Genomic DNA, 27,252 nt, shown 5'->3' on the forward strand with positions numbered 1-27,252 from the left:
ATGTGGGCGTGGTTGGCCGGGCCTCTTTGGCACCGTTCACATCTGTCTTCCACCTCCAGGAAGAACCTACTCATACGGGTTCTTGTTAAGTGGGCTCTATGTACCACTTTTAGTTGCGTCAGGCTGAGCCTTGCGCACGTGGAGGTGGAGTTGACCCTATGCAGTGCTTCGCTCCAGAGTCCCCACCCTATCTCCATCCCCAGGTCGTCCTCCCATTTCCTTCTTGTTGCGTCCAGTACGGTGTCGTCCCTATCTACCAGTCGGTCATACATGTCACTACAGTTCCCTTTCTCTAGGATACTTGCGTCCAGTAGGTCTTCCAGTAGTGTCTGTCGTGGCGGTTGTGGGTACGTCCTTGTCTCCTTTCGTAGGAAGTTTTTGAGCTGCAGGTACCGTAGCTCGTTCCCCCCAGCTAGCTGAAACTTCTCTGTCAGTTCGTCCAGTGTTGCGATCCTGTCGTCCGTGTATAGGTCCCTGACTGTCAGTGTCCCCCCGTCCTGCCTCCACCTTTTGAAGGTGGCGTCAGTCAGTGCTGGTGTGAACCTATGGTTGTTGCAGATGGGAGCCCTGTTCGACATTTTGGTCAGGCCAAGTTGCTGCCGCAGTTGGTTCCAGGATTGGAGGGTAGCTGTCACCACTGGGCTGCTGGAGTGTTTTTTGGGTGGGGATGGGAGTGCTGCCGTGGCGAGGGCCCGGAGGGAGGTTCCCATGCAGGAGGCCTCCTCCGCACGCACCCACTCAGCCTCTGGCTCCTGGATCCATCCCCTTACTCGCTCGGCTGTTGCTGCCCAGTGGTAGAATTGTAGATTCGGGAGGGCTAGCCCTCCCCTGGTTTTTGTTTTTTGTAAGACCTTCTTTGGGATCCTAGCATTTTTACCCCCCCATACGAACGCCATGATGAGTTTGTCCAGCGCTTTGAAAAAGGCCTTGGGGATGTAGATCGGAATGGATCTAAACAGGAAGAGGAACCTGGGCAGTACGTTCATTTTGATCGTCTGAACTCTCCCCGCGAGGGAGAGCGGGAGTGTGTTCCATCTTTGCAGGTTCTTTTTAACTTCCTCCGTCAGGCTGGTGAGGTTCCATTTGTGGATCCCTTTCCAGTCATGGGCTATTTGGATCCCCAGGTAGCGGAATTTATGTCGGGCTTGATTGAACGGCAGCCCCTTTAGTGCTGCCCCCCCCCCCTTGCGGGTGTACTGGGAAGATCTCACTTTTGCTCATGTTGAGTTTGTAGCCCGAGAAGGCTCCAAACTCTTTCAGGAGCGCGATGATTCCGTCCATGCTGCTTTGTGGGTCCGAGATATAGAGGAGCAGATCATCCGCATAGAGTGAGACTCTGTGCTCTCTACCTCCCCTTCGGATCCCCCTCCAATTTTTTGCTGCCCTGAGCGCGATTGCTAGCGGTTCAATTGCTAGTGCGAACAGCAGCGGGGACAGTGGGCATCCTTGTCTGGTGCCCCTGTGCAGCTGGAAGTATTGGGAGTTGGTATTGTTGGTCTGTACACTCGCCATGGGAGCGTTGTACAGGAGCTTTACCCAAGCGGTGAACCCTGTTCCAAGCCCGAACCGCTCCAGTACCTCTATGAGGTATTTCCACTCGACTCTGTCGAAGGCCTTTTCTGCGTCCAGGGAGACGATCACCTCTTGTGTTCTCTCCCCGGAGGGGGTCATTATCACGTTCAGCAGGCGCCTGATGTTCGCGGTCAGCTGTCTACCTTTGACAAAGCCCGTCTGGTCCTCTGTGACCACCTCAGGTACACAGTGTATTTTTGGTATTATAACAAAATAAATATACATGAATTTATAAACATAGGCAAAAAGCGTCTCCCTCCCTTATAGGTCCCACCTTTATTAATCCCCTACTCGAAGCTAAACTAAACCCAACCCCCCCCCCCCCCCCTGAGCGGTAGGAGCGGGAAGGTTGACGTAGGAAGTCCCGCACCTGCAGATACCCAAATTTGTTTCCCCTCGCCAACCCAAACTTCTCCTCCAGTACCCTCACACTCGGAAAGCTCCCCTCTATAAACATATCCCCCATCCTCTCAATCCCTGCTCTCCACCATATCCGGAACCCCCCATCCATACTTCCTGGGGCAAACCGGTGATTATTACAGATTGGGGACCAGACCTATGCTCCCTCTGCTCCCACGTCTCCTCCATTGTCCCCAGACTCTCAATGCCACCACCACCACGGGGCTGGTGGAGTACCTGCCGGCGGGAACGGCAGAGGCGCCGTTACCAACGCCCCCAGACAGGTGCCCTTGCATGAAGCCGCCTCCATACGCTCCCATGCCAACCCCTCCACCACCACCCACTTCCTAATCATGGCTATATTCGCCACCCGGTATTAGTTACTAAAATTTGGCAGGGCCTGCCCGCCCTCTCCCCGACTCCGCTCAAGCATCACCTTCCTTACTCGCGGGGTCTTGCCCGCCCAGACAAAGCCAGTGATCACTTTGTTGACCCGTTTAAAAAAGGACCGCAGAATAAAGATGGGGAGACATTGAAACATGAACAGGAATCTCGGGAAGACCATTATCTTCACTGTCTGCACCCTCCCAGCCAGTGACAACGGAAGAGCGTCCCCTCTCCGAAAATCATCCTTCATTTGGTCTACTAGTCGGGTCAGATTTAATTTATGCAGCCGGTCCCATTCCCGCGCCACTTGAATGCCTAGGTACCGAAAACTTCCCCCTACTTATCTAAACGACAGCTCCTCCAATCGCCTCTCCTGTCCCCTCGCCTGGACCGCAAACATCTCACTTTTCCCCATATTTAGCTGATTCCCCGAAAACCAGCCAAATTCCCCGAAAATCCTCATGATTTCTTCCATCTCCTCTATTGGGTCCGATAGATACAGAAGCAGGTCATCTGCATAGAGCGAAACTCTGGGCTCCCACAACCCCCCCCCCCCCCCCCCACCCCCCCCCCCCCCCCCCCCCCCCCCCCCCCCCCCCCCCCAGACCAGCTCCTTCCACCCCTTTGAGGCTCTCAGAGCAATTGCCAATGGCTCTATAGCTAGCGCGAACAGTGGGGAGAGGGGGCATCCCTGTCTCGTCACCCGGTACAGTCTAAAATAGTCCGATGTTGTCCTATTCGTCCATACACTTGCCACGGGAGCCTGATACAGCAACCTGACCCAGTCAATAAAGCCCCACCCAAATCCGAACCGTCCCAGTACCTCCCACAGATAACCCCATTTCTGCCCGATCAAAAGCCTTTTCTTCATCCATTGCGATCACTACCTCCACCTCCCTACCTTCCGGGGGCATCATGATCACGTTTAACAACTTTCTTACATTGGCCACCAACTGCCGATCCTGAACAAATCCTGTCTGATCCTCCCCAATAACATCCGGAACACAATCCTCAATCCTGGAGGACAAAATTTTGGCCAGCAATTTTGCGTCCACATTCAACAGGGATATCGGCTTGGGTTCTTGTCCCGCTTCAGAATCAGCAAAATTGTGGCCTGTGACATTGTCGGGGGCAGCACTCCTCTTTCCCTTGCCTCACTAAAAATCCTCATGAACACTGGCCCCAATATCCCAGAGAACCTTTTATAGAACTCTGCTGGGTACCCGTCCAGCACCGGGGCTTTACCCGACTGAATGGCCTTCAGACCCTCCACTATCTCTTCCAACCCAATTAGAGCCCCCAGCTCCCCGTCCACCTTTGGGAAATTCAGCCCCTCCAAGAAGTACCTCATCCCCTCCGGCCCCGTAGTGCATTCCGACCTATTAAGCCTACTTTAGAAATCCCCAAACGCCTTATTCACCCCTGCTGAATCTCCAACCAGGTTCCCATCTCCGTCATTTACTTTCCCTATCTCCCTGGCTGCCTCCGTCTTTCTAAGCTGCTGGGCAAGCATTCTGCTGGCCTTCTCTCCATGCTCATAGATCGCCCCCCTCGCCTTTCTCAGCTGCTCCACCGCCCTCCCTGTGGTTAACAAGCTGAACTCCACCTGTAGTCACCATTGTTCTCTTAAAAGCCCTGCCTCTGTGGTCTCCGCATACCTATCAATCTGTAGTATCTCCTTTACCAGTCGGTCCGTCTCTGCCCTGCCCTTTTCCCTCTGGGCCCGTATCGAAATCAGCTCCCCTCTGACCACTGCCTTTAGTACTTCCCAGACCACCGCTGCAGAAATGTCCCCCGTGTAGTTGACCTGCAGGTAGTTCTGAATACATTTCCTCGCCGCTCGCACACCCCTTCGTCAGCCAAAAGTCCCACATCTAACCTCCAGTGCGGCCGCTGGTTACTGTCTTTACTAACCTGCAGGTCAACCCAGTGCAGAGCATGGTCGGAGATTGTGATCGCCGAGTACCCCGTGTCCACCACCCCTGCTCAAAATAAAGAAATCAATCCGTGAGTACACTTTTTGCACGGGTGAGTAGAAGGAGAATTCCTTCACCCTCGGCTGCCCAAATCTCCATGGATCCCCCCCCCCATCTGCTCCATGAACGCTTTTAGTTCCTTTGCCATTGCTGGCACCCTACCCGTTTTCGAGCTTGACCGGTCCAAGCCTTGACCAACCTGTGTGAGTCCAGGTCCGGTATCTCCCCCAGCATCCTCTTTATAAACTCCACATCATCCCAATTTACTAATACCACCTGCACCCCCTCCAGCTTCCTACTGACCATAATGTACCAACCTCCCACATCCAAGACTATTCTACCCGCCTCAAACACCACCCGCTTATTGATCAGGATCGCGGCCCCTCTAGTCTTTGAGTCTAGTCCTGAGTGAAAGACCTGACTGACCCAGCCTTTCCTCAATCTAATCTGGTCTGTTACTCCAAGGTGCGTCTCCTGCAACATTACCACGTCCGCCTTCAGTCCCCTAAGATGCGCGAACACATGTGCCCTCTTGACCGGCCCATTTAACCCTTGAACATTCCACGTGATCATCCTAGTTGGGGGGCTCATTGCCTGCCTGCACCCCCCCCCCCCCCCCCTTCGCCAATCAGCCATCCACTTTTTTGGGCCTGCCTCCAGCCCATGCTCCGCACCTCCACCGGCCCACCCCCAGGCAGCCTCTGCACCCTATATCTTCTCTGTCCCTCAGCCCAAGTCCCTCCCTCGTCATCAGAACATTTAACCCCCCCCCCCCCCCCCCCCCAGTAACAACACTCTGTAACCCAACCCCTTTAATAAACTGAACATATGCACCCCTCCCCCACTGCGCTTCCGTGAGCTCGCCTGCCCAGCTAGCTTGGTGGCCCCCATCCCTGGCGCCGGATAGTCTCCCACCTATTGTTCCCCCCCCCACCCCCCGTTCATACAAACATATTCCAACATCAAACAATCCCCACACGATTGCCCGACAGAAAAACACCAAGATCTAAACAAGCACACCTCCATCCCCCAACAGTGCAAATGAAAACCCTAACTCACTCAGCTCTGCCGCTGGAACTAAATCAATGCAAAAGGCATTACAGCTTCCACAAAACGAAAAGTGAGAAACTTTTTTTAAAAAAAGAACAGAAAAACGAAACAAAAAAAAAACCAAAACATGAACGTTGCAGCAAAGTTCGAAAGTTCTCAATCCACCACCAGTCCTTTCCTTTTCGCGAAGTCCAACGCGTCCTCAGGTGACTCTAAATAAAAGTGCTGTTCCTTGTGCGTTACCCAGACACGGGCCGGATACAACAGTCCCGAACTTACCTTTTTCTTAAAAAGGATCAACCTAATCTAGTTGAAGCCTGCTCCTCTCCTAGCCACCTCCACACTCGGGTCTTGGTAGACCCGCAGGATACTATTGTTCCACTTACAGTTCCGTGTCTGCTTGGCCCACTGTAGAATGTGCTCCTTATCCAAGTACCTGTGGAATCTCTCCACCATTGCCCTCCGGGGGGGGGGGGGGGGGGGGTCTCCCATTTGCGGCTTCCTCGCGAGTGCTCTGTGAGCCCTGTCCACCTCCAAAGGCCAGGAGAATGCCCCATCCCCCAGCAGCTTCTCAAACATGTCTGCGATGTATGCCCCAGCGTCCGCTCCTTTGGACCCCTCTGGGAGCCCGATTCTGCCGGCGGGACCTATTCTCTAGGTCCTACATCTTCTCCAGGAGCTTCTTCTGCTGGTCTCTCAGCGTCCCCACCTCCAACTCCACCGCAGTTTGATGTTCCTCCTGCTCAGCCAGTGCCTTCTCTACCTTCTGGATCGCCCGATCTTGGGCGTCCAATCTAAGCGCCAGCCGCTCAATTGACTCTTATCGGGTCCAAGTAGTCCCATCTCTGCTTAGAAAAGCCTTCCTGAATAACTTGCATCAGCTGCTCCGTTGACCACTGGGTCGACAAACCAGAGGTCCGGTCCTCCGCAATGCTGTCTCCTGCTGCAGCTTCAGCCCAAGCCTGCTCTGTCTTTCTGTTTCTGCTTTTACGAGCACTTTTAATCCTTCTCTCCATGCACCGATTTGGGAATTCAGTACACAATTGCCTCTATCAGTTTTACAATTCAAGTCCAGTAGAAAATCGGGGGAAAAAGTCCAAAAGTCCGACCTGAGCCACCAAATATGCGACTTACTCTTTCATAGCCGCCACCGGAACTCGTCTTTATTTTATTTTCATGTACTAAATGTTTTGTTTGAGATGCTCGCAGAAAAATACTTTTCACTGTACCACGGTGCACGTGACAATAAAGAAATCCAATCCAATAATCTGAAAGCTAACTGAGAAATGTTAGAAATCTGTTTTAATGAGCAAAATACAAAAATCTCAAGTGACTTAAAGGAATTGCTTCATCAAACTTGTTTTTAAGATATTTATTTGATTTCACTATTCAGATGAAAAGCTGCTCCAATAAACTAACAGGAAATAGTACAGTTCTTTGTCTGTGAGACAAATGGAACACACTTTCAACAATAAATATGCTCACTCTTGAAAAAAAACAAGTGTTTAATGAATGAGAAAATACACATGAAATCGGTTTTAAAATAATTTAGTAGCAAATATTTTGCAAGATTAAATAATGCACATCATCATTTGCTCAAGGTTTTTGCAACATTTTGTTTGAATTCAATTGCTGAAGTATTAATTAAATGGGGTTCTGATACGATGAATTTTTTAATCTGTAGTTTCCACAATCTCTAATGGGAAAACCTGATCTATTAATTTCTTGACCATTTGGATACCTATTTATTTAGGAAGATGTAATCCAAGTATAGTAAATATGGTAAAACAATTGAAATACCAATGTGTGCTAAACCAAAGTTTAACTTTTTTTACTGAGAATATGTTCCGATAGTTCCACTTCCTGCTCGAGAAGGGTGGGAGTGGGACTTCATCTGTGATGCTCAGCCAGTCTTTTCTCATGTATACTGGGTGGCACCTCTTCTTGCAAACATAGATTCTGCACTGCAAGCGCAGAGAATTCTGTCAGCAGTGCAGTAGGGTTTCTGCAACTGTACCAGAGGAGGTGAGGAACGCTTAAAAAAAAAGACAATACACCTAAAGATTAGAATTCAAATTGATGCCAATACTTTAGCCAAGACCAAGGTCCTAAGTAAAGGCAGAAACTATGCATTCCCCTTCCAGCTAGCAACCTCAAGGCCCATTCATATCCCAAAGGCTATCAAATAAGTTCTTCCCGGTGGTCCCAGGGTGTGACAGCAAAAACAAACTTGGGGCAAATGGTTTGAATCTAGGTCCTGTTTCTTACTCGCATTTGCAGGCTGATGCGAGAGGAAGATTGCTGCAATCCCAACAGAAGGGGAAAATTAAGGTCAGGCAGGGAGATAGTAGCAATCAACTTGATTTTCCTGATTTTTCATCTGAGAAAGTGAAACACATAGCATAATGTTCCAAAGCATTTCATTAACTAATTAATTGTTAAATATTATGTAGGGAAATGCAGCAGCTAAGTTGCATTCAGCAAGGTTCCAAATTTGGCATTTAGATGAATGATGTGGCTAAGTGTATGGAGGTGGGGGAGACATGTGAAAGAAGAAGGTGAGAACAAAGAGTATCGCAAATAAAATCAGACCACTGGTTTCACTTTAGTATTTTTCATCCAAGGTATTTTGCCTCACCAATTTCTCACTAACAAACTATTTTAAAGAACCACCCCCCCCCCCCCCCCCAACACAAGTTACAATTTTACCACAGGTATTTGGTTTAGAAGCTAAGCAGATTATCAGAAATGCTGAACGAATTACTGGAGAAATAGCTTCAACGTGAAACATTTTTTGAACTGTTTATATCAACAAATCAGGGAATGCTATGTGGGACAAGCATGGAAAACAAATCACACTTTACAAAGACAGTATGGATGACATCCAATCCAGTTATTTACATTAGCTCTGTACAATTTAAAAGGATGCCAAAGAAAATACAATGAATTACATATTCACAGGCATGCCAAAGCAATCTAGACAAATATCGTTGAAATAAACATAAATCAAATAACATAAAACAAAATATTAATACTTGGCTCAAGGAATAAAGATCTGCACTGCAGGAACCAACTCCACTTTGCAGCTATACAGAGGACTGAACATTCTTACAAGAGGAAAGCAAAATACCGAAGAAAAATGGTGAGTGCTGCCTTCTGTAGTTCAGTTAAACTATAAGATATAATCTATTAGTGCATTAACACTACTACCTACATACGATTCACATAGTGAACATATACTAAGCTAAGCAAAGGTTAGCTTCATGTACTACAACAATAAATATATATTTCTATTTGTTATGTACAAACTCAAATACTTAACAATTCAGTATTATATATATTTTCTCTATTAATAGTTACTAAAATAAAGAATTGTTCTCAAACTATAGCCTCTTTGTATAATTGCTTAGAAAGTACAATCAGATTGCATTGATAAGTTGCAAGGTGCAGTAAATGAAAAAAAAAAATCTCGTTCAGTTCAAAGAATGCAGTTCCAAAAGCAATTTGGATCCTGTCAGAAAAACAAATTACGAAATCTGCAGTCTAAGTTTTAATAGCAGTCAGTAAATCAGTACTGACACATACTCCAGTTTAAAATGAGGCATATGGTTAAAGTGGCTTGCTTTTAAACTCTGTTCCATTTTCTAGTTATGCATTTAAAAAAATTATTCTGCTAATTTTCAAAACACAGTTCCTTGCCACAGAGCAATGGTGTTGTTAATCTACCATTTTTAACCTGAAACACTGCAACTTAAACTCTCCCCTTGAAATGCAAGCCTTGGATTAAAAATTGACAATTTGAAAACTACACTTCAAATTTGTTTGTTTTTTTGGTTGCTAGTAATGCTTACACTTTGTGTAATAATTATTACTGGCTACAACGAGTAATATAAATTAATTTAGAATCACAAGATTACAGTAAATTTCAAAACTTAAATTCACCACTTTAAACATATGACGCAAATGGTTTAAGGAGTCCTGAGATAGCTTGGAAACTGCTTAAACGACATATGAATTTGCAACATCTTTCTGCACAGTAAGTTCTTCGATTCCTCTGACAAAAAGCCTCAACAGCTGGCAGTGAACCCTACAAAGAGAAATCAAATAAAATTAGTTAATAATTTAATGTTAAAATATTTATTTTTCAGCACAAATATTTAGGGAACAGGAAAACAAAAGTGGGAAGAAGTCCACGTGTAGATGTTGGGCTGCAACTTCCTTGGAATGGCAATCAGCTTTGGATTGCCATTCCGTGACCAATTACTTTGGTGATCTTTCTTCAGATCCTGTCTTGCCCAACCTTCTGATTCAGGCCTGGCGAGATCTAGACAGCACATTGCATCCAAGGGGCCCAGAGCCGAATCCAGCTTTGAAGTGAAGGAGGACACGCCCGCCCACCCCCTTTTCTATGACACTAGCTGCTGAAAACTTGCCAAGTTAAAAGGTCCCACTGAAACTTGGTCCTTTAGAGCCTAGAGCCCAGGGAGAAGGTAAGTGTCTGATGTACGTGCATAGTATTTGTGTGGAGCAGGGGAGTTGGACTTTGCTGTGGAGGTGTGAGCGGGTGGAGGATAATCCCATGGGGGTGGTTATTTGGGGAATGTCCTGAGGGAAGGCAAGGCTTGGGATTGTCCCATTGGGGAGAGGAGAGGGGGTTACTCAGAAGGTAGAAGATATTTTAATTCTTCTAACTTTTTCTGAGTAACTACTAGAACCATCCAAAGTTTGCTCGTTAAAATTGTGTTTTTCAGATGGTTCTCAGCGCAGGACAATTACCCAGATGTTTGCATTTCTGAGCAATTGCTGTGCAAACCCTTACCTGTGAAGTTCTGAGACGGGTACCCCAGCACACCTTTGGGGTACCCCCCACAATCAGACGTTGGGGAGCTTGAAAATTATGGCCCATTGTGACAGGTTATATTAGCCTTCTATATATTACTGAATAAGAGTGAAGATTTATTGAAAGAAATGTTGAAACCAATGTTGGTTTAAATGCATTAGCAAACGTGCTCGATTGGCTCAAGATCTATGTCCCAAAACTGTGATACTGGTCCAAAAAAGGGTGGTCTCCTGAGAACTGTATACAAAGTTGCAAATGTGAAGAGGGACAATGTCAACAAATTATTTGAGGGAAAACACTGATCAAAGCAGTAGAGGCAGATAGATACAACATTGCACTGAAGACTCCCTTCTATGATTTTATTTTTCAGTGTTGACTTAACTGTTGCTATAACATGGTTGTTATAACGCGACTAATAATACAGCCTTTGATGTGATCTCATTTACTGTTCAGCAATTCATTGTGAAAGCAAACACACAAATCAATTATAATCCTCAAAGTGCATTAGCTTCTCATTTCCAAAGATCAATAATGGTGATGCTGAGAGATCAAATGTCAGAATATAAATGGGGTCTAATTAAATTAAGACGCATTCTATTGAAAGAATGCCAATTTGAAAATGTTTTCTGCTTGAACAGATTTGAACATTGCATTTCCAAAGATGATTTATATTGATTAAGACAACTGGAGTATGTGGAAAGGTTGATTGTGTATATTTGATTTAGGACAACTTCAATATTAACTGAACATCTTTTAGCAAAGGGAACAATCGGCCAGACCTTCCTCAGAGTGGCAATACCCTGCGCAAGGCCAATTTAAAGGAAGAAAATAAGTTTCAAAGCTATGTGGTTCAGACAATTGGAGGGACACTGGAAGGGGTGAGGGGAGAAACCAGGAGCGTGAGCTGGGGTTGTGTCTGTGAAAGGCTTGGTCTGGGTATTTAGTTACTCTGGAGCTAGAACTGATTTTTATCCTTCTAACTCTTTTGGATAACTATCAGGGTAAAAGTGGCAGAACCACTTCAGGATTTAAATCACTTCTGTCGGACGGTTCACAGTCCATCCAGCCCAATTGTCCAGGGGAACTTAGCACTTCTGGGCAATTGCCGGATAAACCCTTACGTGGGAACTTTCTAGAGAAATTCCCAGCACATCATTGGGGTACACGGTCAATGCGTTGTTGGGGAACTCAATGTTATGGGCAATATTATTTTCTACATATATTTTTGTCCAAATATAGTTTTCACTCTTATCATGAGAAAACCTACAGTATACTGTACAAATTCCACATGAAACATTGCAACCTACGTATATAGGACTAACAAACCTCCAAATTTAAAACAACACTGTAAAATAGGACTCCGGTACCGACGGTTACCGTAGTAACTTGTATTCTTTGTAATATAGACCCTCAACCACCCTCCAAAAAATCTACAAACAGGACAGCTACCTGGTAGACCTTTTGTTTTAGCCTAGTCATGCCCATCAAACTGATTTTTTCCTAGCTCAAATCGACTTCTCCTCCCCACATCAGTCTCTTCCTAACTACATCTGCGACTCTTCCAAAGCCCTCCATCACTAACAGTTTCCAATTTGCTGGCCTGACTGGCTTTTCAACATGGACATTCAAACTCTCTACACCTCCTCCCACTAGGGCAGTCTGAGGATTCCCTGCTTCTATCTGGAACAGAAATCCAACCAGTTTCCATCCACTATTACCCTCTGACTGCCTGAACTGGTTGAACAACTTTTCCTTTAACTTTTCTCAGTTCCTCCAAATAAAAGCTGATACGAGTACCTGCACGAGTCCTAGCTATGCTTGCCTTTTGTGGGATATGTGGAACATTCCTGGCTCTTTTTCATTGATAATTGTGTTGGTGCAGTTCCCTGCTCGCACCCCGAACAAGAATATGGCATCAAGTTTGCTTCCAATTTCCACCATTCTCTCACTTTCACATAGCTCATCCTAGTCTCTTCCCTTCCCGGACTTCTCAGTCTCCATTTCTGGGGATGGATCAACAACAAATATTTATTATAAACTCAACGAATCCCACAGCAACTGTGACGATCCTGCTTCCTGTAAGGATTCCATCACATTCTCCCAGTATCTCGGTCTCCAATGCACCAACCTTCCACGCCAGCACTTTTGATCGGTCTTCCCAGATGCAACCTTCCAGACTCAATAATTTCAGAGCAAAAATAGCTGCACCTCGCACTACCAATCCCCTCCCCTCCCGTTTATCTCCTCGCTTTTGCTTCCATAAGGCAGCTGTTCATCATTCTGCCATTCAACATCTTCTCTACACAATACTTCACTTGTCCCATTACCATTCAATTTGGCCCTACACCACAAATTCTTTTGTTCTTTAATTTCTTCCACCTTTTACTCCATCAGACACTCCCTTTCATTCTTTTACCAGCCATTCTTGCCATACTTGCTTAAAACTGATTATATTTATAACTTTTCCATCCTGATGAAAGGTCAGCGACCGGAAACATTAACACTGTTCCCCCACCCACACATGCACACTGACCTGCTCAGTATTTCTGGCATTTTCTGTTTTTATTATCTCAAAAAGTAACAGCTAGATAGTAATCCAGAAATTGTGGTACACATTGGCATTGTTTATTATCACATGTACCAAACTACAGATTTTTTTTTGCATGCAGCCCAAACAGATCGTTTTGTACATGAAAAGAAAAGAAAATACGTAATAGGGCAACACAAGGTACACAATGCAAATACATAGACACTGGTATCGGGGGAAGCAGACAGAAGTGCAGTATTAATCAGATCAGTCCATAAGAGGGTTGTTTAGGAGTCTGGGTAACAGCAGGGAAGAAGCTGTTTTTGAATCTGTTCGTGCGTGTTCTCAGATTTTTGTATCTCCTGCCCGATGGAAGAAATTGGAAGAGTGAGTAAGGCGGTTGTGAGGGATCGTTGATTATGCTGCTCGCTTTCCCAAGGCAGTGGGAGGTATAGATAGAATCAACGGATGGGAGGCGGGTTGGTGCGGTGGACTGGAGGGTGTTCACGACCCTCTGAAGATTCTTGCAGTCTTGGGCCAAGCAGTTGTCATACCAGGCTATGATGCAGCCAGATAGGCTTTCTATGGTGCACCTGTAAAAGTTGGTAAGACTCAATGTAGACATGCTGAATTTCCTTACTTTCCCGAGGAAGAATAGGCACTGTTGTGCTTTCTTGGTGGTAGCGTAGAAGTAGGTGGACCAGGATAGATTTTTGTCTTTCAGTGCACACCTAGGAATTTGAAACTGCTAACCATCTCCACACCGGCCCCGTTGATGCAGACATGGGTGTGTACACTACTTTGCTTCCTGAAGTCAATGACCATCTCTTTAGTTTTGCAGGTATTCAGGGATAGATTGCTGTTGTTACACCACTCCACTAGGTTCTCTATCTCCCTCCTGACTCGTCGTCGTTCAAGATCTGACCCACTACGGCCCTGTCGTCAGCAAACTTACAGATGGAGTTGGAGTCAAATTGAGCCGCGCAGTCGTGTGTTTAAGGAGTATAGTAGAGGGCTAAGTATGCAGCCTTGCGGGGCCCCGATATTGGGGACTATCGTGGAAGAGGTGTTGTTGTTTATTCTCACTGATTGTGGTTTATGGACAAAAAGTCGAGGATCCAGTTGCAGAGCGAGGAGCCAAGTCCTAGGTTTTGGAACTTTGATATGAGTTTGGGTTGGATTATGGTGTTGAAGGTGGAGCTGTAGTCAATAAATAGGAGTCTGATGCGAGAGTCCTTGTTATCTAAATGCTCGAGGGATGAGTGTAGGGTCAGGGAGATGGAGTCTGCTGTGGACCGGTTGCGTTGGTATGCGAACTGCATTGGATCTAGGCATCCTGGGAATATGGAGTTGATGTGCCTCATAACTAACCTCTTGATGCACTTCATTACGATCGATGTCAGGGGCACCGGACGGTAGTCGTTGAGGTATGTTGCCTGGTTCTTCTTTGGCACCGGTATGATGGTGGTCTTCTTGAAGCAGGTGGGGAATTCGGAACAGAGTAGGGAGAGGTTGAAGATGTCTGCAAATACAGCTGCCAGCTGGTCCATGGAGGTTCTGAGTGCACGACCAGGGACTCTGTCCGGCCATCACCTTCTGAGGGTTTACTTTCAGAAAGAGTGATCTGCGTCGCAAGTTGTGACAGTGGGTTTGGATGTGTCTGGGACTGCTGGGGCAGTTGACAGCGAATTGATGGTTTCCTGCTTGAACCGAGCATAGAATGCATTGAGTTCATCGTGGAGGTGTGCGCTGCTGCCAGAGATACTGCTCGGGTTCGCTTTGTAGCACGTTATATTGTTTAGGCCTTGCCACAACCAACGAGAGTCTGTAACGCTAGTCTGTGACTCTAGCTTGCTCTGATATTGTCTCGACATCCCGGATGGCCTGTCGTTCTCTGGATTATCCCTACAACCTTTCTTAAATAGTGGGACCGTATTTGTGGTTCTCCAGTCGTCTGGCACCTCTCCCGTGACCAGATAAGAATTCAAAATTTATATTAAGCCTTTGCAATTTCCTCCCTCGCCTCCCACAGCAACCTAGGACACAATTCATCCAGACCTGGAGAAATGTCCACTTTTAAACCCGCTAAAACCTCCAATACCTCGTCTCTCCCTATGACAACTTGTTCAATATCCTCATCATTCTCTTGGGTGAAGACAGATGTGAAATATTCATTTAACACCCTAGCCATGTCCTTTGGCTCCACCCACAGATTTCCCCCCTTGGTCCTTAATGGGCCCTACTTTTTCCTTAGTTATCCTCTTCCCATTGATACACTTAGAATATCTTGGGTTTTCCCCTACTTTTACCACCGAGGGATTTCTCACATCCCCTCTTTGCTCTCCTAATTGCTTTCTTAAGCTCCATCGTGCACTTTGTCCTCCACTGACGCCTCTGTTGATTTTCTCCCATTGTACATATTAAAAACCCCTCTCTTCCTTCTCATTGTATCCTGAATATCTCTGGTCATCCATGGTTCTCTGGGCTTGTTACTCCATCCTATTACCTTAGAGGGAACATGTTGGGCCTGTACCCTCCCCATTTCCTCTTTAAAACCCCCCATTGCTCTTCTGTAGATCTTGCCACCAGTAATTTGTTCCAATCTACGTTCAGGGATACAAAGTGTTCATAAATGATGTGAAAGGAAATAAACTCAGGTGGGGTGACAATATTGATTAGTGAAGACATTCTGGTGTTAGAAAGAGTGGATTGCCCTAGAAAAGGAAAACACAGAATCCATTTGGTTAGAGTTGTGAACCAGGAAAGGTATGATCATACTACTTTGAATATTCTATTGCCTCCGAATAGTGGGAAAGAGGAATAGATGAGACATTCTCCAGGGAAATCACAAATGTGCAAGAACCATTGAGTAGCAATATTAGAGGTCTTTAGTTTCCCAAATATTAATTGGGGTAATATTAAGAGTAAATGCAAAGGAGGGGGAGGAATTCCAGAAACAGGCTCAGGACAACTTCCTTGACTAGTATGCTCTTGGTCCAACTTAGGAGGTGGCATTGCTAGATCTGGTTTTGGGAAATGAGGTGAGCCAAGTGGACCATGTGTCTATAATGGAACACTTGAAGAAAATATTTTATTGAAGCATTTGTAATTTTCACCGTTTACAGTTTAACACTTTCACATTTCTTAAACAACTGCGTGGGCCGATACACACAAAAAAAAAACTAAAAACATTGTCCCCTACTACCCCCGCCCCATTTCCTAATTACCCGTGTACTAAGTTCCCTGTCCTTGTCTTACACTACCATGCCTCCCATTTTCCTCCCCTCCCCCTTTTCCCTCCACCCCCCTTACTGCTGACGTTCAATTTTCATTGAAAAAGTCGATGAACAGCTGCCACCTCTGGGCGAACCCTTGGATCGATCCTCTCAAGGCGAACTTACTCTTTTCCAGCCTAAGAAACCCCACCATGTCACTGACCCATGCTCCTGACTTTGAAGGTTCCGAGTCTCTCCATCCCAGCAAAATCCATCTCCGGGCCACAAGGGAGGATAAGGCCAGAACATCAGCCTCCCTCCTCCCACCCCGGCCTCCGGATCTTCCAAATATTGCCAATTCTTGACACGGAGTTACCCTCCCTTCCAGGACCTCTGACAAAGAGTCCACAAATCCCTGAAAGAATCCCCTCAACTTCGGATACGCCTAGAACATGTGTACATGGTTCGTCGGGCTTCCCCAACAGCATCCGCACCTATCTTCCACTTCCTCAATAAACTTGCTCATCCGGGCTACCATCATGTGGGCCCTATGAATCACCTTGAACTGGATCAGGCCAAGTCTGGCACAAGACAAGGATGAATTAACTCTCTTCAGAGCCTCTTCCCATAATTCGATTTGCAACTCTCCTCCCAGCTCCTCCCCACTTCCTCTTCACCTCCCCGATAGGGACTCCTTCCCACTCCATCAACGCCTTACATATCTCTGAGACCTTCCCCTCCCCACCCCCCATTTTGACATTATCCTAGGGGAAGGTGAGGAAAGCTTGGAACCTGCCTCCGGACAAAGTCACGTACTCTAGGTACTTAAACCCGTTCCTACCCGGCAACTTGAACTCCTCCTCTAATGCCGCCAGGCTCGGGAAACCCTCCTGAACGAAGAGATCCCCAAATCTCTCAATCCCTGCCCGCTGCCACCTCCTGAGGCCCCCATCCAGTCCCCCTGGAACAAAACGGTGATTGTCACAGATCAGTGCCCACACTGACACCCCCTCCAATCTCATGTGTTGCCTCCATTTTCCCCAGACCCTCAGGGCTGCCATTATCACTGAACCGGCGAGAACAGCAGGGTTCCGACAATAAAGCCTCTAAACTCGTACCCTTACATAATGTCGCTTCTACTCACTCCCAAACAGACCCCTCCCCCACTACCAACTTCCTGACCATCGATATGTTGGCCGGCCAGTAATAATTAATAAAACTCGAGAGGGCCAAGCCCCATCTCCCCGCAGCCCCGTTCCAGGAGTGCCGCCTTCACCCTCGGGGTTTTACCAGCCCACACAAAACCCAAGATCGCCACATTCATTTTCCTAAAAAAAAGGCCTTCGGGACAAAAATCGGGAGACATTGAAAAAAACAAAATCAGCAGTCTCGGGAGGACTGTCATCTTCACCGTCTGCACTCTTCCCCCCCAGTGTCAGCGGGAGCATGTCCCACCAGCGGAAATCCCTTTTCATCAAATCGACCACTTTACCCAGATTTTACTTGTGGAGCTGTCCCCAATCCTGAGCCACCTGGATCCCCAGATACCTAAAGCTCCTCCCCACCACCTTAAAAGGTAACTCCCTCAGTCTCCATTCCTGCCCCCGTGCCTGAATTACAAACACCGCACTCTTTCCCATGTTTAACTTGTAGCCCGAGAACCACCCAAATTCTTCCAGTGTCCCCATAATTCCAGCCATCCCCCCCAACGGGTGTGATATAAAGCAGTAAACTGTCCACATAGAGAGAGACCCTGTGTCCCCCAGCCCCCACACACACCCCTCCCCCCCCCCATCCCTTACCTACCTCAATCTCAAAAATATTCAATGACCTCACCTTCTCCACTGCCTTCTGAGGCAGAGCGTTACAAAGGCACACAATCCTCAGAGAAAAAAACTTCTCATCTCTGTCCTAATAAGGGCGACCCTTAATTTTGAAACATTGCCCTCTAATCCTGGACTCACCCACAAGAGGAAACATAATTTCCATGTCTACTTTGTCAGCACCATTCAGAATCTCATATACTTCAATCAAGTCACCCCCACTCTTCCAAACACATAGAAACAAACCCAGCCTTTCCAATCCTATCCTCATAAGGCAATTTGCTCACCAGGTATCAATCTAGTACACCTCCTCTGAATTGCCTCCGAAGCATTTACATCCTTCCTTAAATAAGGAGACCAAGACTGCCGACAGTATTCGCGATGTGGTCTCACCATTGTCCTGTTTAACTGAAGCATAATATTCTTACTTTGTGCATGATTTAAGCCTTTTAACTTCCTTTAGTAACCCTTTATTGTTCATCGCACTCCTCTCTTTCCAATCTTTGCTTACATTTTTCAAGGTTTAAATAAGAGGATGTAGATAAATAGAGCGTCCCCAATGAAAGTATGTCAGAATTTAGAGTGCATAAGGAGGCCATTTGGCCTATCTAGTCTACACTGGCCCCTGAAAGAGTACCCTACTTAAGCTCACACTTCCACCCCATACCCGCAACCCCACCTAACCGTTGGACACTAAGGGGCAATTTAGCGAGGCCAATCCATCGAACTTGCACATCTTTGGAATATGGGAGGAAACCGGGGCACCTGGGGGAAACCCATGCAGGTACGGCGAGAAAGTGCAAACTCCACACAAGTCACCCGAGACCGGAATTGAACCCGAGCTGTGAGGCTGCAGTGCTAACCACTGTGCCTCCCCAGAAAATATACGTTCAATAGTAGGTGAATGCAAACAGCTTGTGAATTTATCAATGATTTACCTTGGAAATTAAAAATTTGGGGACAAATGGGTTTCCTGCCTGTGTTAGTCAGCATTCGTATAAGAAATGATGCGTGCCTTTATCCCAGATGCTTTTAAGTTCAGATCGCAAAGTCTATGATGAGCGATAGGTCTATGTTGCAAAGTGATTGCACTATTTCACTGGATCGCAGAGCCAATTATACTGCATACACACCAAGCACAAGAGTAAATTAGCTATTTAAACTTCAAACGGCACATCATTTTTAACCATATATGTATGAAAATGTGAAATATCCATTTCATTGCAATTTGTCACTGCATCACACATTAGTGAACAGTGGTAAATTAATTTTTCATGAAGTCAGTGACCCCATAGTCGTTCTGTATAACTTGTTGGCAGACTTGGACAACCTACCAGACAATAAACACCTACCTCACTTCAATTGCTGCATGCTTAATTATCTCTCCATCACAATTCCAACTGCTCTGAAACTGAGCACAGCTGCAGCTGGAATGATTCCGACAGATCTGGCCAAATAGATTTTTACTAACATCCTGGATATCACTATCCTCCTCGTCACAATACTTTGGTGTAAATTTGAATTTCGTCACTCGGTTAACTTCAACAAATGCGAGGTCAAACTGAAAGATATAAAGGATGATGTTGTGAATGTTAACGCTTTTGAATATAGATTTCTCAAAAAGTACTGAATTTAAACACTTATTAAGAAGTTGAATACAGAAGTGTTTCTGCAGTGAGTTTTCTCACACAGCATGACTGTACATTAGCACCATATCAAATTAAAGATGTTACATATTTGATGACATTTCCCAGTTGTGCGTAATAAGGTTTCATTCTGTTCAGCCACTTTAACAATGAAACACCCTGGTGTTACATTACGGAGACTAACATACATCTTCAAGCTATCAATTGATACTACTTTGTGAATAACTTGTTATGCATTCCATTTTTTCCCAAGCCAAAGCCTAAACTAATACAATTCCACTTTACCCATGCTTTAAACATGATTTCAGATTAGTTCTCTTGGAATTTTAACAGACATTAGCAGTACAGTGAAGATATTGCAGAAATATGCGGTTTTGGAAGAGTGCCCAAATATTTTTTTCCAATTAAGGGGCAATTTAGCATGGCCAATCCATCTAACCTGCACATCTTTGGGTTGTGGGGATGAAACCCACGCAGACACGGGGAGAATGTGCAAACTCTCACAGAGAGTGACCCGGGGCCGGGATCGAACCAGAGTCCTCAGTGGCGTATGCAGCAGTGCTAACCACTGTGCCACCTTGCGGTTTTGCAAGTCTGACCATTTAAAGGCCTAGCAATTGACTTTAAATGCGGTCAAACCAAATATCCTCCCAGTTTTGGAGCAGCAGCAAACAGAGGGTGCTAATTGCGCATTGTATTAAATACAAATCCTTTTTTAAAAATTCATTCACATGTGGGCATCGTTGGCTAAACCAGCAGTTTTCACCCCGAATTGCCCTCGAGATGGTGGAGGTGAGCCAATTTCTTGAACCGCTATAGTGCATGTGTTGTAGGGACACCACAGTGCGGATAGGGAAGGAAGTTCCAGGGTTTGACCTAGTGACAGCGAAGGGACAGTGATCTAGTTCCAAGTCAAGATGGTGTGTGGCTTGGAGGGGAGGCTGTAGCTGGTGGTTGACGATGTTCCATGACATCTGCCGCCCTTGTCCTTCTTGGTGGTAGAGGTCATGGATTAAGAAGGTGCTGTCGATGGGGCCTTGGTGCGTTGCTGCAGTGCATCTTGTGGATAGTACACACTGTTGACCCTGTGCATTGGTGGTGGAGGATGTTGGAGGTGGTGGATGTGATACCAATCTATATATTCAACGTTAGAATGTGTGAATGGTCCCAAAGACAAAAGTACTCAGTAAACCTCTTTTCTATACATTGCTTCTTTAAACATTTTTTTTTAAACTAATTTTTTATTCAGAATTTTACAAAATATCAATAACAGAAAATATTAACAACTGAGTAAACAAAAAAGAGCAACCCCCCCCCCCCCCAGTAAATACAAAAAAAGAAGAAATAGATTAACGCCCGTCATAAACAAAGAACACATATACACGTTTCTTTAAACATTTTAAATACAAAATTTCAATCTTTTCACATATGTGAGATTTTAATTAAACTCAACTAAATTTCATTTTGCATGTTTACATCAGTGCCGTAGCTTAGTTGGTTAAAGCACTTGTCTGGTAAACAGGAGGTCCTAAGTTCAAATCCCAGCCCGTTTGGTCAATGATGGGCTTAAATCCAAACCATCCAACATTATCAAAGAGAAGCAAAGCACCTCACGAAAGGGTAACAATTGGTTTGACTCATGTTATGGATTACATGACAGCACTGCAAACCAAACAGCTGAATGCTCTGTCAACATTTATTTAAAGAGATGGCAATGCTGGAAATGCTAAATATCATTAAACACCTGTAAACATACATCTGACTGCAAAATGCTTCCTCAGAACCCAGACATCTGAAATATTAACCCATCTTTTCTCTTGATTGTATAGCCTGCTGCATGCTTTTGGTTTTAGGTTCCAGCATTGGCACGGTTTTAATTTTAGTATCTACTCATCTTGATCTCAATTTGCTAATTTTGTCAAATTGTCAACATCTTCCCAATACGACAACATGAAAGAAAATGCTTTTCCTCAAGTAGAAGACGGACCATTATTCAATAATATACATTGCACAGATTGAAAAATTTGTGAAGATATAAGGCTGTTGCTATTTTATATTGCTATACACAACATTAAATGAAAAGTCCAATAGATCTATACCTGGTCATCACTGTTTGTATGTCTGATAAGATGCCTCAGGAAACCGAGTCTTGAACATTTGCGGACTAAAATAAGGTCAATGGTTCCATCAGCCAAGTGTGCTGCCGGTGAAAGACCCTTGGGTGACTTTGGACATGCACAACTCATATTTGCTGAATTAATGGCCAGGAACTTTCCTTTAATCACTTTCCACTGTCGTTGCTCTTCTAAAATAAAGAGTAACAAATGTTCACATAAACCAGTGAGGCCCAGACGACAAAATCTTCTATCTGTACCAATATATCCAATTCACATTTTACAGCCCAGATACGAAGGGGAAAGGGGAATAGAAAAGGGGAATATCACAGATGGAAATGATGATGCTCTCAATGAATAATTTCAGTCAGTGTCACTGATTCAAATTGGGAGAGCAATAACTATCAATTCTTCTCATATGCTGTACAGTAGTTCTCAAACTGGGTCCAGAAATGCTTCAGGGAATCCGCAAAGTAAGTGAATGAGCAGTAACTAGAGATGTCATGTGATTGGCTGAAAATCGCATTGGTCGTTAACTAGAAATGCACGAGTCTGTGGGTAATTGCTAGGAATCATGAGCAAACTTGAGAGTTCCCATTGCTCGTAATGGCACTTCCTCAAAGCCATCACTGTACTTGCACAGGCCTAATCAAGTGCTCATGAAAGCACTACCAAAAAAAAATCCATTCTTACCTTGCCCATAGGCTGCAGTGGGAATATGCTATTCCAGCTGTAGCGTGGCTCCAGCAGCAAACTCGGGTCTGAGGCCTAGCAGCAAGATGTATGCTCAAAGGAATGGCCCCATTACCTACTAGTATACATCCAGAGAAGCAACTGACCAGATAAATGTCCACAGCTTCCTTGAACATTAAAATGATTACTGAATAGCTACCGTGGCTCTTCCAACTTCTATTCCCACTCAGTTCTAGTACCCTTCCAATTCCACCCACTCTGACCTCTCTTCCCTTCTCAAATCAGCAAACCCGCCACCCTATCAGTTCTGGTGTTCATAATATTGACAGGATCGAGGAGTCAGGATTGTTGGGAGGCAGCAGGACAGCCAGAGATGGGTAGGAAAAGGAGCACGGGGCAGTGGAAAGAGCTGCTTGGGGACTCGAGAAAATTTTTCATGCTAATTTTAAGAGTTCACAGGAACATGACCTTCATCTACCCTACCAGTTTGTTGACTTGCATGTGTACTTATAAGCCCAACCTTTTGCATGCAGAAATCTGTGCACGTTAGTATCCACACAAATCCTACAGCGGGAGGTCATTCAGCCCATCGAATCTGCATCAACCCTCTGAAAGAGCACCCTCCCCAAGCCCACTCCCCACCCTAATCTGCGCATCTTTGGACACTAAAGTATAATTTAGCATGGCCAATCCATTTATCCTGCACATCTTTGGACTGTGGGAGGAAACCGGAACACCCTGAGGAACCCACACAGACACAGGGAGAACAAGGAGATAGGGTGGGTTGTGGGCCTAGGTAGGGTGTTCGTGGACTACGGGTGGTGGCAGCCATGGTGTGTGGTCGCACACAGGGCAGCTCCTGCTTGCAGGTGTAGGAAAGAGCTATTTTTACCCAAAACCGGGAGTAACCTCGACAGAAAGGTGTAACTGAAGATCTGAGGTGGTATGTCTGCTAGTTACCAAATCCGGCAGAAGGTGAAGGACTTAGCCAAGGATTTGGAAGGGACCCGACGTGCAGCACCCAGTGGAAGCATGGAGGCGGGAGAAGGGTCAGTGCAAGTAGCAAAGCCCCAGATGGAACAATTGATGGCCTTCATCAAGGAAGAGTTCCACCAGCAGAGGAAGGAGATGTAGGAGGATCGTTCTAAGACCATCGAAGGGGCTGTGGCACCTCTGAACGGATCAATGGAGAGGGTGGAGAAATGCTTAGATGCACAGGGGTCACAGATCTGAGAGATTGAGTGTGTGAATGTGGGACCACAGCGATCAGATGGTGGCACTGGAGGAGGACATGGGGCTCTTAGGAGACCTTTACAAGGCATTGAGAGCAAAGGTGGAGGAGCAGGAAAATAGGTTGAGACGGTAGAACTGCTAATAGTTGGCCTGCCTGAAGGGGTGAAAGATGCGAGTGCCACGAGGTACATTTCGAGGATGCTGGCTGGGTGGTGATAGAGGGGGTGTTAGATAAGACCCCTGAGGTGAACAGAGAACACAGGTCCCTAGGCAGAAGTATAGAGCTGGAGAGCCACCATGGACGGTGATCATGACGCTCCACAAATTCATGGAGAAAGAGAAGATTGTGCACTGGGCCAAGGAGAAGCGCAACTGCGAATGAGGGAATAAGGTCCGAATATTGGAGCTGTGATAGTGAGTGGAGTATTAGAAGGGACGCCGGTGGTACTGGTGAATGTGTATGCACCGAATTGGGCCATGTAGGTTTTATGAGGGGGTTGCTGGCGGTGATCCCGGACTTGACGCACCAGTTGATCATGGGAGGAGATTTTAATTGTCGCCTAGAGCGGAGGGTAGATAGCTCGAGCCCCAGGTCAAAGGATAGAATATGACTGGCAAAGGAACTGGACGGGTTTATGGAAAAGATGAGTGTGGTGGGCCTGTGGCACTTCAAGAACCCAGGGGGAAGGGAGTATTTCTTTTTCTCACATGTGCATAGGGTGTATTCAAGAATCAACGTTTTTGTGGTGAGCTGGGAGGTTTTGGTTGGGGTGGAGGGGACAGAATACACGGGGATAGCAATCTCGGACCGCGCCCCACTGGCTGGAGATTCGGCTTAGATTGGCATGGGAGCAGAGACTGGGGTGGAGGCAGATAGAACATAGAACAGTACAGCACAGAACAGGCCCTGATAGAGGGTTTTGTGATAAAGTGCAGGCTGTTATTAAAGATTATGTAGAATTGAACCAAAACAGGGAGGTGTTGGTGGCCACATTTTGCGAAGCACTAAAAGTGGTGGTCCGAGGGCAGATGATCTCGTTCAAGGCACATGCGGATAGGGAAAGGAGGGAGGAATATGAACAGCATAGTGCAGGTAGATAGGAAGTACTCGAGGGCGCCCACCATGGAGGAATTGGTGAGGAGGAAAAAATTTCAGGGGCAATTTGATAGGTTGACAATGGAGAGGGCGATAGGACAATGTCGGGAAAGAGGGGCGCAGTATGAATACGGGGAGAAGGTGAGTCAAATGTTAGCGCATCAGCTACGGAGGCAGGCTGCGTCCAGGGAAGATACGGACTGGGACAGGGGATGTGGTGTCAGAGCCGGAGAAGATAAATGAGGTGTTTAGGGATTACTATAAGGACCTGGGGATGAAGAGGGGGGCATGGGACGTTTCTTAGACAAACTGGAGTTTCCACAGTTGGAGGAAGAGAAGAGGCAGGTGTAAGAGGAGCCCCTGGGTCTGAGGGAGGTATTGGACAGTATAAGGGGTATGAAGTCGGGGAAGACTCCGGGGGCCAATCGTTACCTGGCAGAATTCCATAAGGAGTTTGCGACGAACCTGCACCGCATCATTTGGGGGTGTTTAATGAGGCGTTGGAGAAGGAGGAGCTGCCGGAGTCAATGACGCGGGCAACGATCATATTACTACCAAAGAAGGGGAAGGACCCATTGGAATGTAGGTCGTATAGGCCCATATTGCTGTTAATAATATCATAATAATCTTTATTAGTGTCACAAGTAAGCTTAGTGTCACAAGTAAGCTTACTTGTGACACTGAGACACTTCACTGCCATGAAGTTACTGTGAAAAGCCCCTAGTCGCCACATTCTGGCACCTGTACAGGTACATGGAGGGAAAATTCAGAATGCCCAAATTACCTAACAACACATCTTTCGGGACTTGTCGGAGGAAACCACAGCACCCGGAGGAAACCCACGTTGACACGGGACGAACGTACAGACTCCACACAGGCAGTGACCGAAGCCGGGAATCGAACCTGGGACCGTGATACCGTGAAGCGACAGTGCTAACCATTGTGCTACTGAAAGTGCTGGCTAAATTGCTGGCGGGAAGGATGGAAGGTTGTGCCCCGGGGTGGTTGCGGAGGGCCAAATAGGTTTCGTAAAGGACAGGCAGCTTTCTAGTAATACAAGGCGTGATCATGACCCCTTCGAGAGCCCAGGTACTGGAGATAGTGGCGTCCATGGATGCGGAGAAGGCACTGACCAGGTGGAGTGGAGGTACCTGTTTGAGGTCCTGGGAAAGTTCGGGTTGGGCTGAAGTTTGCAGCATGGGTGCATGTTATATGATGGCGAGTGTGCAGACCAATGACAAGGGTTCACAGAACTTTGAACGGCTTAGGGCAGGGGTGGGCAAACTACGGCCAGGTCTTTATGCAGCCCACCAAGTCATGTAAAAAAAAAAAATGTTTTAAAATTTTTTTTTTTTAAAAGGTTAATGGGGGGGGGGGGGGGGGGGGGGGGCGGCTGTTGGGTTACTTATTGGTATAGGGTGGATACGTTGACTTGAGTAGGGTGATCATCGCTCGGCACAACATCGAGGGCCGAAGGGCCTGTTCTGCGCTGTACTGTTCTATGTTCTATATGAGGCGCCCAGAATCATAACCGGGTGAAGTAATTATTTTACTTAATATAGTATGCGGCCCTTTAAAATTGTGAATTTCTGAATGTGGCCCTTGCACGGAAAAGTTTGCCCACCCCTGGCTTAGGGGAACAAGGCAGGGGTGCCCGCTTTCGCTACTGTTGTTTGTGGTAGCTATAGAGCCTCTGGCAATGGCTCTTAGGGGCTCGGCAGAGTGGCGTGGAATTATGAGGGGACAAAGTGAGCATCACGTGTTGCTATATGAAGACAACCTACTATTTTATGTTTAGACCTGCTGGAAATCGTGGAAAGGGTCATGGGCCTGTTAGGGAAGTTTGGGGGTACAAGTTAAAAGTGGGAAAATGTTCCCGGTGAAGAGTCGGGGTTGCCATTTAAGGTGGCCAGGTGGTCCAAGTGGTGAGAATGAACATTCTGCCGAGATTCCTATTCATATTCCAGACACTCCCGATCTTTTTACCGAAGACCTTCTTTCGAAAACTGTATCATCTCGTTATTTGTATGGGCAGGGAAGGTGCCAGGGTTAAGAGGACCCTGTTACAGAGACAGAGGCAGAAGGGAGGGTTGGTTTTGCCGAACCTGCTGCATTATTATTGGGCGACGAACGTGGAGAAGCTGAGGCGGCGGTGGGAAAGAGAGGGGGCAGAATGGGTTCACATGGAGGAAGAATTCTGTAGGGGGTCCAGCCTGAGAGCCACGGTGACAGTGGCATTGTCAATGGCGCCAAGGAAATACATGGGGAGCCCGGTGGTGCAGTCCACAGTAAAGGTCTGGAACCAGCTGAGGAGGCATTTCAGGATAGAAGGGATGTCGGTGCTGGTGCCACTGTGCAAAAACCATGGTTTCGAGCCAGGGGGAGGGGGGAAGAATAGATGGCATGTATAGGAAGTGGAGAGAAGTGGGCTGGTTAAGGGGAGGGATATGTGCCTGGAAGAGGGTTTTGCCAGTATGGAGGAACTGAAAGGACAGAGCTCCCAAGAGGAAGAGAGTTTCAGTACCTGCAGGTAAGGGACTTCGCGCGGAAAGAGTTCCCCAGGTTGCCAAGGTACACCCAATTGGAGCAACTGCTGCTTCGGGATATGGAAAGGGAGGCAGAATCGGTGACATAGACGGGTGGCTGGGAGAGCATGGAGGTGAGCAGGTGGTGAAAGATTA

General features: G+C 46.4%; 1 protein-coding gene across 2 annotated transcripts in view; it reads right to left on the reverse strand.

The window, feature by feature from the left end:
* Positions 1-8,170: 8,170 nt before the first annotated feature.
* cerk (ceramide kinase) overlaps positions 8,171-27,252 on the reverse strand; it is a 74,468-nt gene continuing 55,386 nt past the window's right edge. For both annotated transcript variants that reach the window (XM_038811401.1, XM_038811402.1), the window contains exons 11-13: positions 21,535-21,740; positions 19,142-19,350; positions 8,171-9,471 (exon numbers count right to left, since the gene is read on the reverse strand). In XM_038811401.1, the coding sequence (XP_038667329.1) occupies positions 9,384-9,471; positions 19,142-19,350; positions 21,535-21,740 (503 nt within the window). In that variant the 3' untranslated portion in view covers positions 8,171-9,383. The remainder of the gene's footprint in view (positions 9,472-19,141; positions 19,351-21,534; positions 21,741-27,252) is intronic.

This window comes from Scyliorhinus canicula, chromosome 11, assembly GCF_902713615.1.
Source record: "Scyliorhinus canicula chromosome 11, sScyCan1.1, whole genome shotgun sequence".
In the NCBI taxonomy this organism is placed as follows: domain Eukaryota; kingdom Metazoa; phylum Chordata; class Chondrichthyes; order Carcharhiniformes; family Scyliorhinidae; genus Scyliorhinus; species Scyliorhinus canicula.